Source organism: Epinephelus lanceolatus, chromosome 9 (genome assembly GCF_041903045.1).
Source record: "Epinephelus lanceolatus isolate andai-2023 chromosome 9, ASM4190304v1, whole genome shotgun sequence".
NCBI classification, from domain to species: Eukaryota; Metazoa; Chordata; class Actinopteri; order Perciformes; family Serranidae; genus Epinephelus; species Epinephelus lanceolatus.
This window is the reverse complement of record NC_135742.1, coordinates 17,430,449-17,442,481: the sequence shown is the minus strand read 5'-3', so window position 1 is coordinate 17,442,481 and position 12,033 is coordinate 17,430,449. Positions and strand designations below refer to the sequence as shown.

The 12,033-nt window shown below is 41.3% G+C and overlaps 1 protein-coding gene across 10 annotated transcripts in view; it reads left to right on the top strand.

The window, feature by feature from the left end:
* The window catches only part of atxn2 (ataxin 2), a 31,533-nt gene that overhangs the window by 15,857 nt on the left and 3,643 nt on the right, over nt 1-12,033 (top strand). For 4 of the 10 annotated variants that reach the window (XM_078170629.1, XM_033619399.2, XM_033619403.2 and 1 more), the window contains 9 exons: nt 1,018-1,081; nt 1,184-1,330; nt 2,033-2,050; nt 2,665-2,737; nt 4,543-4,736; nt 5,923-6,049; nt 6,167-6,358; nt 6,444-6,655; nt 9,044-9,221. In XM_078170629.1, coding sequence (XP_078026755.1) covers nt 1,018-1,081; nt 1,184-1,330; nt 2,033-2,050; nt 2,665-2,737; nt 4,543-4,736; nt 5,923-6,049; nt 6,167-6,358; nt 6,444-6,655; nt 9,044-9,221 — 1,205 coding nt within the window. The remainder of the gene's footprint in view (nt 1-1,017; nt 1,082-1,183; nt 1,331-2,032; nt 2,051-2,664; nt 2,738-4,542; nt 4,737-5,922; nt 6,050-6,166; nt 6,359-6,443; nt 6,656-9,043; nt 9,222-12,033) is intronic. The other 6 variants (XM_033619402.2, XM_078170630.1, XM_033619400.2 and 3 more) reach the window with 3 other exon arrangements.

The window sequence follows — 12,033 nt, the reverse complement described above, 5'->3', positions numbered from 1 at the left end:
AAATGGAAGTTAGAGCGTCTTTAGCCTCAGCACTGTGACGTAGTTCACAGTGAAACGGAATATTTGACCAGTGTACAGTTACAAGAGGGATGAAATCAAATCCTTTGCATTTGATTGGATCACTAAAAAGACACGTGTACTAACTGTTGGCCTCAAACACACCGCCCTCACTTTGGACATGTTCAGTCTGAAAATGGTGTTCATCATTTTGCTACGGTTTCTGTGTGAAATGGTGTGTCAGTGGGCTTTGACGCATGTTTTCTCATGTGTGGTCGGTGTGTCAGAGGTGTTACCAAATAAGCAGGGACGTGTAAATAAACCCGTGTTAAAAGGCAGTGTGCTTGTGCATCACAACCGGGTGTTAAACACACCACCATTTCTGTTAAAATAAACTATTTTGTCAGGGCTGGACGCCTCCCTGCTGTTAGATCAGGAGGAGGACGAGGGAGAGATGAATGAATCAGACCTTCGCCACATTGATTTAGAGATTAAAACAAAGGTTTTGCTCACAGATATCCAAACACACATCTCTTCCTATCTCTCGCCATATTGCTCTGTTTGCTACTATGACCCACAAATGGTGAAGTGTAGTATTATATGACCGGTGTGGCTTGCTTGAAACTCAGTCTTGTTTGATTGGAGGAGAAAAGACAGAAATTGTGATGTAAAAATTCTTTGATACAGATTTTTTTTACATCTATTTGCCATATACTGAGATGAATGATCACTCAGACACAGAGATACTAAATTAAAACGGGTCAATGTATTTTTCCTTTTACTTTTGAAATCCCACATACACCACTGTCCTGCTGCTCGAAATACTCACTAGTGCATCAAATGTGTATCTGTCCACTGCTTAAAAGTCGTCCCCAACAAATGCACCATTTACTCCTCTTTTGCTTAAAACTACAGTGCCGGGCTGTTTTTAGAAACTGAGTCTTTAAAGAAACACATAATAAATATTCCAGACTGATCCTTTAAATGTTAATGTCTTCACTGTTTATTTTCCTCTTGCAGTCAAGTGAGAAAATCAACTTTAAACCCAAATGCCAATGAGTTCAAACCCAGGTTCAATACACAGGTCAGTATGCTCTGCTGCTGCCAGACTACACACTTTAAATACCACAAACTGAGACTGTTGGTAAACTCATCTTCTCTCTCTGTTTATATGCTCTGTCATCAGCCCAAACCAGCTAACACCCCAACGCCTCCCCGGCCTCAGGGCCAGCCCAGCCCCTCCATCGTGGTCCAGCAGCCCCCGACTGTCTACGGCCAGACAGTCTGCTTCCCCCAGATGTACCCGCTCACACCAGTCAGCCCCGGAGTGCAAGTGAGACACACACCTGCATGCTGAAATGTGCACAAGACAGATGTGTTTGTTTCTTTTCAGAGCAGATCACCCCGAGCGTCACATTGAATCAGTATGAAATGCAAAGTTCACTGAAACTAACAACCATCATCATGAGGTCTCCCAGCATGTCTGCTTATGTTTGTCCTCTTTTTCTTTTCCTTTTCTGGCTTTGATTAATGTCTAACACATGCCATCGTTATTTTCCCCCTCGTTCTTTCTTTAGTTCAGTTTTAATAGGCTACCTTTCACATTTTTGTGTAATTTTGTTCTTTGTACACCTTAATATACAGAACTTGTGCATCCATCATCATCACTTTTCTTTTCCCTGTCATCTTCCAACTGGTCTGAATTTTATTTGCTGAAAAATGTTTAGGTAAATATTTGGGATAACAAGCTTAGAAATGTTTAAAGAAAGGAGGAAATATATGACATTTGTGTACAATATGATGTCAAAAGAATATTTTTAAGCACTCAAAGCACTTAGCAGGTTTTTAGCATATATGTGGTGAAAGCTTTTACATTTGTAGTTGTAAATCTCTCTAATTTTTCCTGTGTTGCTTTAAGAAAAACTTGGTGATCCAACATCAGACACGTGTAAGCCATAAAATACTTGGGTGAACAACTAAAGAGTGGTTCTTTTTTCCTTTTCTCCCCCTCCTCCTCTGTCTCTCGCTCCATTAGAAAAGCATAATATGGAAGGTTTGTGAATTTTTTAAATCCTTTTGTTTTGTTTTTTTTAAAGCCCAACCAGTACTGAGATGTTTTGCTTGCTTGTTGAATTAATGCCATCAGATGTTGGTTTGCCAACTTTTTATTGCAATTCATTTTAAACTGTCATCACAGATCGACTTATAACTTCATCTTATTTCTATTGGCTTCATCGGTTTACCAAACAAATGGCTGTAAGCTAATAGGAGTTGGTTCCTCTTTGTTTTTGCTGCAGTACTGTTTGTAATAGAATTGCATGGTGTATAATGTTAGAGTAAAGAAATGGAAGATGACAACAGTGTTTGGGTCATAGTTTTAAAACACATTTTTTCTGGCCAATGATAGACAGGTATAGAAAATGCATGTGGCCCCAGGTAAGAGATAATTCCCACAATCTCACATGCGCATATGTGTTTTTCAAATGTGTTTGTATGTGTAAAAGCTGAATAATTGGGGTCCAGCCCCACAGATGGGTTGTAAGATTATTCCCACACAAGTTTGCAAAAGTTCACCTGTTTTGAGTTGAGGGCTAGTTTTCATTCTTTTAGAAATGCTGCTGAAGTTTGAGTATAAACTTGTTTTCTTCATCTGCCTCCTCACTCCAGTCTCCAGCTATGTACCAGGTTCAGATGCCTCATATGACAGTCAGCCAGTCTAAACCCTACAGACAAGGTAAAGGTGAGAATAACCACTGCTTTCTCTCATGTTCTTTCCACCTGTTTCTCTCTCCATCTCACTTTCTCTCTAAGGCTTAAGCTGGTCGTAAAAATTACAATATTGGCCCAAATATTAGACTTTTTTGGGAGGATATTATGTTTCAAATCATATTTAATTATAGGATCTTTGCGCATTCACAACAGCTGATTTTCTCTTTTGAATTGAGCAAATACCGATCCTTACGTTGCATTAAAGCTGTAGTTGGTAACTTTTATAAAAATAACTTTAATGTCATATTTGCTGAAACTGTTACTATATGCACACAGCTATACATGAGACAGATAATCTGTGAAAATTATGTTCTTCCTCCCTGTAATGCTTCTAATGGCATTTGCAAGAATTGAATGCAGCTGAAGGAAAACAAATAATTAGAGCCGAGGAGTCTCTAACACAGCTGTCAGCCACGTCAGTCACTGCTCATGAACTGCGGTCAGACTCAGCAGCACTGATCAAATTTGAATCAAGATTCTGTTACTGCATTGTCTATTTCTCTCCTCAGGTTTGTCACAAACATATTTCAGTGTACTGTTAAGCTGTCATGCTGCCATGTTTGAAAAAGTTGAGCCAAAATGAATCCATCCACCCACGAGAGCAGACCCTCTCATTTTACAGTTAAACAGGACACTGGAACAGAATCTTGATTCATATTTGATCAGCACTGCCTAGTTTGACAGGCTGACTGCAGTTCATGAGCCGTGACTGACATGATTGACAGCTGCATTATAGACTCCTTGGCTCTGATTGGTTATTTTTCCTGAGCCACGCTTGATTCTAGCAAATGCTGTTAGGGGCACTACAAGGAGGCGGACAGCATGATTTTGTTTTATTTTATAACAGTTACCAAGTGAGGCCTTGACGAAGAGTTACATTCTAGTTATTATTTGTAGCCAGACTGTTGTTCAGGTAGTGAGTTTCTTCACGTCTGTTTTGTGTTTCGTTTTAGAGTTATACGGCCCTAGAAGTGTTCAGGAACATCATTTTTTTTAATCTAGCGAACGACCTGATGGCTTGATCACCACGTCTTCTCGCCATATTAAAAAAAAACATATTCCTGATGAGTGAAAACAAGTAGAAAGCATCTCCTGATGTATTTACTGCAGAAGCAGAATTGTCTGTGAAGCAGTCAGGAATTACCATTAACTGACTCATAATGATGAGCTGAAAACTGCTGACTGCCTGAGGAAATTATTCCAGCCATTTTCTTGAGCCTGACTGCTTGATTGGTTGATTATTTGAAAAACTTTATTGTCCCAGAGGGAAATTGATTTGCAGAGTGAGCACAGCATTGAACATCCACAATAAAAACATATACAGCGTGTGTCATAAAACACAGGCGTGAGAAAGAAATACTGCACCAACAGTGGACCGACCTGCAGTGCACACACAAGTACAAGAATTTGATACAAAAAGTTTAAGTAACTGATGTTAATGTAAGTGCAAACGCTGTTAAATTAAATAAAGAAATAGTTGCATTTAGATTGGATGAGCTACGTGAATGTGTGATTTATTACATGGATCAATTAAAGAGACTCATCAGGACTCATCTGTTCAAGTGTTACTGGACTTCGAAAGGTTTTTCCAAAGATGGATTAGGAAAAAAAGAGGCCTATCCTATAACCAGTTGTCTTATATTGAGGCCAGTGCTGTAAATAATTTGCCTCAAAACCAGCAGTACCTTTTCTCACGCCTCCATTTACTGTTTTTGTCCGATTCATTTATGTTAACAAAACTTCTTCCCCATGAAATCTCTATACATGACTCTCCAGTACCCAACATGCCCCAGCAGAGGTCAGACCAGCACCACCCGCAAGGCACACCTACCATGATGCACCCAGCGACGGCAGCAGGACCCCCTATTGTAGCACCGAGCCCCGCCTACTCTGCCCAGTACTTCACCTGCAGCCCGCAGCAGTTCACCAGTCAGCCGCTGGTCCAGCAGATGACACATTACCAATCACAGGTACGACTGCATCAGAACAACACAACCTTAAGCAGCTTACTCAGCCGTGCTCGGCCCAGGTGGGTCTGCTGTTAAGAACCACATGTAACCATTACAGTTATTCTGGTACCGTCAGTTAGCGCTGGCGGTCTTTATCTCTCCCAGCTGTTCACCAGTCAGCCATTTGTCTGACAGATGCTTGCAACCCAGCAGCTTGACAGGATGCCAGTGTTTCATCGCGCCTGATTTGTGGAGTGTTGTTACCTTTTTGAAAGCAAGTTGTGACAGAACAAGTGCAGGAACAAAGAGACAGTGAGGAGGTTGGCTTCAGGGTGTTTAAGGGGAAATATAATGACCACATATTAATAAGGGATGGGAATTTAATTTAGTTTTGTTGCCGTTAACATTAATGAAAGTGACTATACAATTAAGTGAAAAAAAGATGAGATAATTAAAGAGGACGAGTGAAAGAGATTAAAATCAAGCTGAAAACAACTTAATGAGGTATTAATATCACTAGTTTGAGAAATGTATGCATGTTCATTTTTATTAAGCAAAAGAAGTCAAACTCCTTAAATGTTGTGTATGGTTTTTAACACAAACAGCCACACAGGAACTTTGCTTTAATAAAATACTGTCTAAAATTGGTTAAATTTTAATTATATTTAGGAAATATCTGATCAAAATAGGTGCCCGATGCCAGTTTTTGGTGCTTTAATGTTTTGAATATTTGATGCCTGATGCTATGATATAGTCTGTACCACTGAGGTTAGGGACATTGATAATTAATTAACCAACAGTAAGAATCTTGACCAATTAATACTCAGTTTGACAATTAAAAATATATATTAAATATAATATACTCCTCCGAGAGACGACTAAACACAGAGGAGGTGTGTCAGAGGTGTTGAGGTGCTGAGCGAAGCAATACGCTAATATTTACCCACTTTAAAATGTTAAAAAACAAAAAACAGGAAAAGTCATGCTAAGCCCAAACCTTGTGCACACACACTCAAACAAACAGTCAGTTAACGTTTACTGATGGTTAAACGAAGGTCAGCTGTCCGTCACATTAAACATTCTAATTAGCATCCCTAGTATCCAGCCACAGGCAAGGATGAAACTTCATGTAAAGACTTGTGTTACACACACGCTGGCTCTAATGCTGATGTTGTCAGTCTTCTGTCTGTCCTTGTGTGTCCTCCAGGCGCAGCATGTGTTCAGTCCGGTAATGCAGGGCAGTGCCAGGATGATGGCGCCTCCCACGCACGGCCAACCCACCCTCGTTTCTTCCTCAACTACACAGTACCCAGAGCAGACACACACCATGTATGGTACGTCAGCACACTGCTTTTGTATGTTCACATGCAGCGGAGCAGAATGTGCAGGCAGTGTTTTGTTTATTGTTTTAATACCTTTCAAGTTTACTTACACGGACTGCTGTTTCACAGTGTCTCCAGGGCCAATGCCTCAGCAGTACCCCCACCCCAGCGCCACCTTGCACCCTCACCCACAGCACCCCCAGCCTTCTGCCACGCCTACAGGCCAAGGCCAGCAGGGTGGTCCCCCACAACATGGAGGTCCTCCTAACCACCCAGCTGCCAGCCCAGTCCAGCACCAACAGCACCAACAGGCAGCAGCAGGTGAGGTTTCCTGCCTTGCTTCAAATCGAGCACGACTGTGTAACATAGTATTGTGTTTCTGTAAGTGTGTATTTGTGTGTCATAGCGGCAGCAGCAGCCCAGGCCCTCCACCTGGCCAACCAGGCCCCGCAGCAGCAGATGTATTCTGCCTTGGCCCCTACTCCCCCCTCCATGACCCCGGGGCCCAACCCTCAGTCTCCCCAGGCATCGTTCCCCTCTGCCCAGCAGACGGTCTATATCCACCCACAGCAGGTGCAGCACGGCTACAACCACAACCACATGGCACACGTGCAGCAGGTAGGTCACAACCTGCTATCAGCCTGCTGGACAACCACAGCGGCTCCAGCCAAGTATAATCAGATTGGCAGTGTTTCCTGTGGGGGATTTAACATGTGGGAGTGAGGTACCTCTGGGATCAGGTCCAGCAGGTGTTTAAGTTTTTGAATGGGTCATATTTGGGAGTCGATAACGCTCTGAGTGCAGCGGATATGTTGGCAGTGTGAACAGGTTTAGATAAGGATGTGTGTCCTTTCTTTAGTTGTTGATATAAGTGTTTTTAGCTGTAAGAGGAATACTGATGGAAAACAAGACAGTTCAACCTGTTAAATCCATTTTGAAACAGTAAAGTTACTGCTGAATTCTTGGGTGAACATGGAGGTTTGTCCCTTTTCTGTCTTAAAGAAGTTCACCATTATGGAAGACCTGTTTGGATTTGCTTTGTTAAGAGAGTTAGATGTTAAAGTTTATTGGTCTCTGTGTCTGTGTGTTAAGTTTTGGGCTTGAGTCAGGACGTGATTAGCTTGGCTCACTTCTAAGTACTAACATGTTGTATCTTTGATCCATACGCTGACAGAAATATAAAGCTGACAGTACATGGTGTAACTATTTCTTGACAGCCTTTTTGGCCACAATGCCAAATTTGTTGTGAATACAGACTTAAACCAAAAACCTGAGCGTGCCGACTGTATCTTGCAACCCATGCTACAGTCAGGGACTCTGCACAAAAACACTGGGCAAACTGATAAACTAATATAAAAGTAGCTCCAGCACTTAACGCCTTTAAAAACCACATATTGTGTTTTTTTTTTTTACATTTCCGTTTGTGTTTGTATTAAACAAATGAGATACAACTTGTTAGTGAGTCAAGTTTAGGGTGCTTTCTCACGTGTGCTGTTTGGTAAATCAAACTCAAGTTTGTTTGCCCCCTACGTTTGGACCAAGACCTTCTGGAAGAGGTGGTCTTGGTCCGGTTACAAATGATCTCTGGTACAGTTCATTTGTTGTGTGAAAGCAAATGAACCGTACAGGATTTTATGATAGGAGATAAGTGATTTTAGCATGATTCAAAAGCTAAACTATTAATAAATAGATCATCTGCTGACAATGAAATCTGTCCACAATCTTATAAGTGATCTTTTTAAGGCCTGTAATCTATGCATATGTGTAACCATGGTAACATTTATAAACATCAGCAAGGGTATTTTCCCTCCCTGGTTACAAAGCTGTTAAAACTGCCATAACTGTATCTGACTCAGTGTACTTTGTCAGTTCATTAAGTTCATTTACAAGTGTGAGAGTGATACCACAGAAATAAGCCCTGAATCATCACTGTACAATTCGACTGCTTTTCATCCTGTTTCTCTGTTAGTCATTTCCATGATATGTGATCGATTTGCGGTCTTATAATAGCCTGTTAATAATGCTAAGAATCAGTTATTTCACCGTGAGCTCATTGTAACACCAAACAACATAAATATACACATCAGAAGCATTTAAGTGCTGCTAAACGTGTCAGTCACCGCAATTTGATTTTCCCATGTGGGTCCTGATGATGCAGGATGACAGTCTGCAAGTTACCTGTCAGTTGGTATAACTTCATGTTTACCCCTCTTGGTTTGTTTGTAAAAAGTGAGTGTAAACAGAAGGCAGACCAGAACCAAAATGCAACAATGTATGATTTTTCTCCCTGGTCCGGACCAAATCATCCGAGCTACTGGTGTGAAAGCATGAGCATGTGGTAGGTGTATTTTTTAACCTTCAGGGAGAGCAAGGCTCGCTGCTCCCAAGCTAAGCTAGGTTAAGTGACGCCAGACTTTTGCTGCATACTTGAAATGCACAAACATGAAACTAATATAGGTATTATCTCACTCTGCAAAAGAAAGGGAAAAAAGTGAATTCTTCAGAACGTTTATCTATTCCTTTGTGCACTTGTTGGCAGAAAACATTTCCGACCGTATATTTATGTCATTACCTGAAGCCAGAGAGCTTTTCAGCAGCGCATCTTTTTTGTCCGTGGTTATAAATTAGCCGAATGCCTGCAAACTTGCTTTTATTGTATTTAATGGGCTGACAGAGTTTAAGGTAAGTTTTACAGTCAGTTGGTTTAAACAGGGATTATTGATTATTTGTGTTTGCCAAAGGGGGTGCTGTACTTCATGCTGTACTTCATGCTTTATTTCATCCGCCACAACCAGACATTGTCCCCCAGTCATCACCACAGAGTCTCCATTCATGCTGCTGCTGTCAGTAACACACAGGCAGGAGCTGTGAACGTTGCGGCCTTGATGCTCGTCTGTTTCATTGACTTGTCTCTTGTCCTTCTGTTGGTCTCTCGCTGTCATTCTCACTTTCTGTCACACTTTTGCTCTCGCTGTTCCACTCACACACACTTTCTCTCACACACAGGCCCATATGCAGTCTGGTATAGTGCAGTCTCACCACCCGGCGCAGACCCACCCCACAATGATGTTAATGGCTACCCAGGGTCCTCCTGGGGGTCCGCAGCCTCCCATGCCCCAGACTGCCCTCAACCCCATACCTGTTTCCTCCACCACACATTTCTCCTACCTGGCACATCCACAAGGTATGTTTGTTTTCTTGACTTTCACACTCCTGCAAGGTGGAGTCAGGCAAATATACATTATTTTTTCCCCTCTACAGTCAGAAGATCTGCATGATGAGCATGTCGTTGCACCTTCGCTAGCTGTTGTTTATACTCATGTACAGTGGGGCAAAAAAGTATTTAGTCAGCCACTGATTTTGCAAGTTCTCCTACTTACAAAGATGAGAGAGGTCTGTAATTTTCATCAGAGGTACACTTCAACTATGAGAGACAAAATGAGAAAAAAAAATCCAGGAAATCACATTGTAGGATTTTTAAAGAATTTATTTGTAAATTATGGTGGAAAATAAGTATTTGGTCACCCACAAACAAGCAAGATTTCTGGCTCTCACAGACCTGTAACTTCTTCTTTAAGAAGCTCTTCTGTCCTCCACTCGTTACCTGTATTAATGGCACCTGTTTGAACTCGTTATCTGTATAAAAGACACCTGTCCACAGCCTCAAACAGTCAGACTCCAAACTCAACCATGGCCAAGACCAAAGAGCTGTCGAAGGACACCAGGAATAAAATTGTAGACCTGCACCAGGCTGGGAAGAGTGAATCTACAATAGGCAAGCAGGTTGGTGTGAATAAATCAACTGTGGGAGCAATTGTAAGAAAATGGAAGACATACAAGACCATTGATAATCTCCCTCGATCTGGGGCCCCACGCAAGATCTCATCCCGTGGGGTCAAAATGATCATGAGAACGGTGAGCAAAAATCCCAGAACTACACGGGGGGACCTGATGAATGACCTGCAGAGAGCTGGGACCAAAGTAACAAAGGCTACCATCAGTAACACACTACGCCGAGAGGGACTCAAATCCTGCAGCGCCAGGCGTGTCCCTCTGCTTAAGCCAGTACATATCCAGGCCCGTCTGAAGTTTGCCAGAGAGCACATGGATGATCCAGAAGAGGATTGGGAGAATATCATGTGGTCAGATGAAACCAAAATAGAACTTTTTGGTAAAAACTCAACTCGTCGTGTTTGGAGGAAGAAGAATGCTGAGTTGCATCCCAAGAACACCATACCTACTGTGAAGCATGGGGGTGGAAACATCATGCTTTGGGGCTGTTTTTCTGCAAAGGGGACAGGACGACTGATCCGTGTTAAGGGAAGAATGAACAGGGCCATGTATCGTGAGATTTTAGGCCAAAACCTCCTTCCATCAGTGAGAGCATTGAAGATGGAACGTGGCTGGGTCTTCCAGCATGACAATGATCCCAAACACACCGCTCGGGCAACGAAGGAGTGGCTCCGCAAAAAGAATTTCAAGGTCCTGGAGTGGCCTAGCCAGTCTCCAGACCTCAACCCCATAGAAAATTTGTGGAGGGAGTTGAAAGTCTGTGTTGCCCAGCGACTGCCCCAAAACATCACTGCTCTAGAGGAGATCTGCATGGAGGAATGGGCCAAAATACCAGCTACAGTGTGTGCAAACCTGGTGAAGACTTACAGGAAACGTTTGACCTCTGTCATTGCCAACAAAGGTTATGTTACAAAGTATTGAGTTGAACTTTTGTTATTGACCAAATACTTATTTTCCACCATAATTTACAAATAAATTCTTTAAAAATCCTACAATGTGATTTCCTGGATTTTTTTTCTCATTTTGTCTCTCATAGTTGAAGTGTACCTCTGATGAAAATTACAGACCTCTCTCATCTTTCTAAGTAGGAGAACTTGCAAAATCAGTGGCTGACTAAATACTTTTTTGCCCCACTGTATGTGCACACTTTGGCATATGAGTAATTAACCTTTTATGGGACAGGATGACTTAATGAATTAGAATATTTGTTTTTTACTAATGTAAAAGATTGTGAAAATCGAATTATGGTGAAAATCACCTATATTGTTCAAAAAGTTTGGGACAGAATCATCCCTATACAAATGCTGTAGCAGTAGCAGTGTTAATTGTGGGTCTTTTCATAACTGATTACACACAGGAAAAAAAACATGCTCACTGAAATCGTGTCATTTTATATCAATAAAAACATGCTGCCTTCACATGCACCTCGGATGGTCCCATTTCCCAATTTTGGAAGTCGCTTTTCAGACTTTAATGTGGCTGGATGACTTAGTAGATTAAAATATTCGTTTTTGACCAATGTCAATATTTATATCGTGAAAATCGAATTACAGTGGAAACCGCTTATATGGTAAAAAAGTTTAGGGCAGAATCATCCCTACACAAATGCTGTTTGAATGATTCATTTATAGTCATTAACCGTATTGATCTAGTCTTTTCATAACTGACAACATCTGGAAAAAAAAACATGCTCATTGAAATTCTGAGGGGAAAAAGAGTCATTTTCTCTCAATAAAAACATATGCTGCATTCACGTGCTCCTCGGATGGTCCCATTTCCCAATTTTGGAAGTTGTTCTCTAGACTTGCGTGTGCTAATGAGCTTTTAAGTCGTAATGTGGAAACAACATGGAAGCTACAAAGAACATATGTTGTATTGGTATGGTGAAACAGCTTGACGTTTTATATTACAAAGTGATTTTGTCTCAGACTCATTACACCAGGAGCTTACATTCCCTGAAGCTGCTGAAGTATTTTCATTTACCTTTGTCATCAGGGGAAATGCTAATAAATAACTTTTCTAACTAATTTTGGTCACTCATGTAGACAGCCACTAAATGTGACAACCTAATACCATATTACAAATTATGTTTTATCAAATCAATATGCAGTATGTGAATTAATAAAAAGTTTCTTAACATCAACCAACATTCTGTCCACCATGTTTCTGTGTAATATGACATCAACTCGGTTTAATCCTGTAGT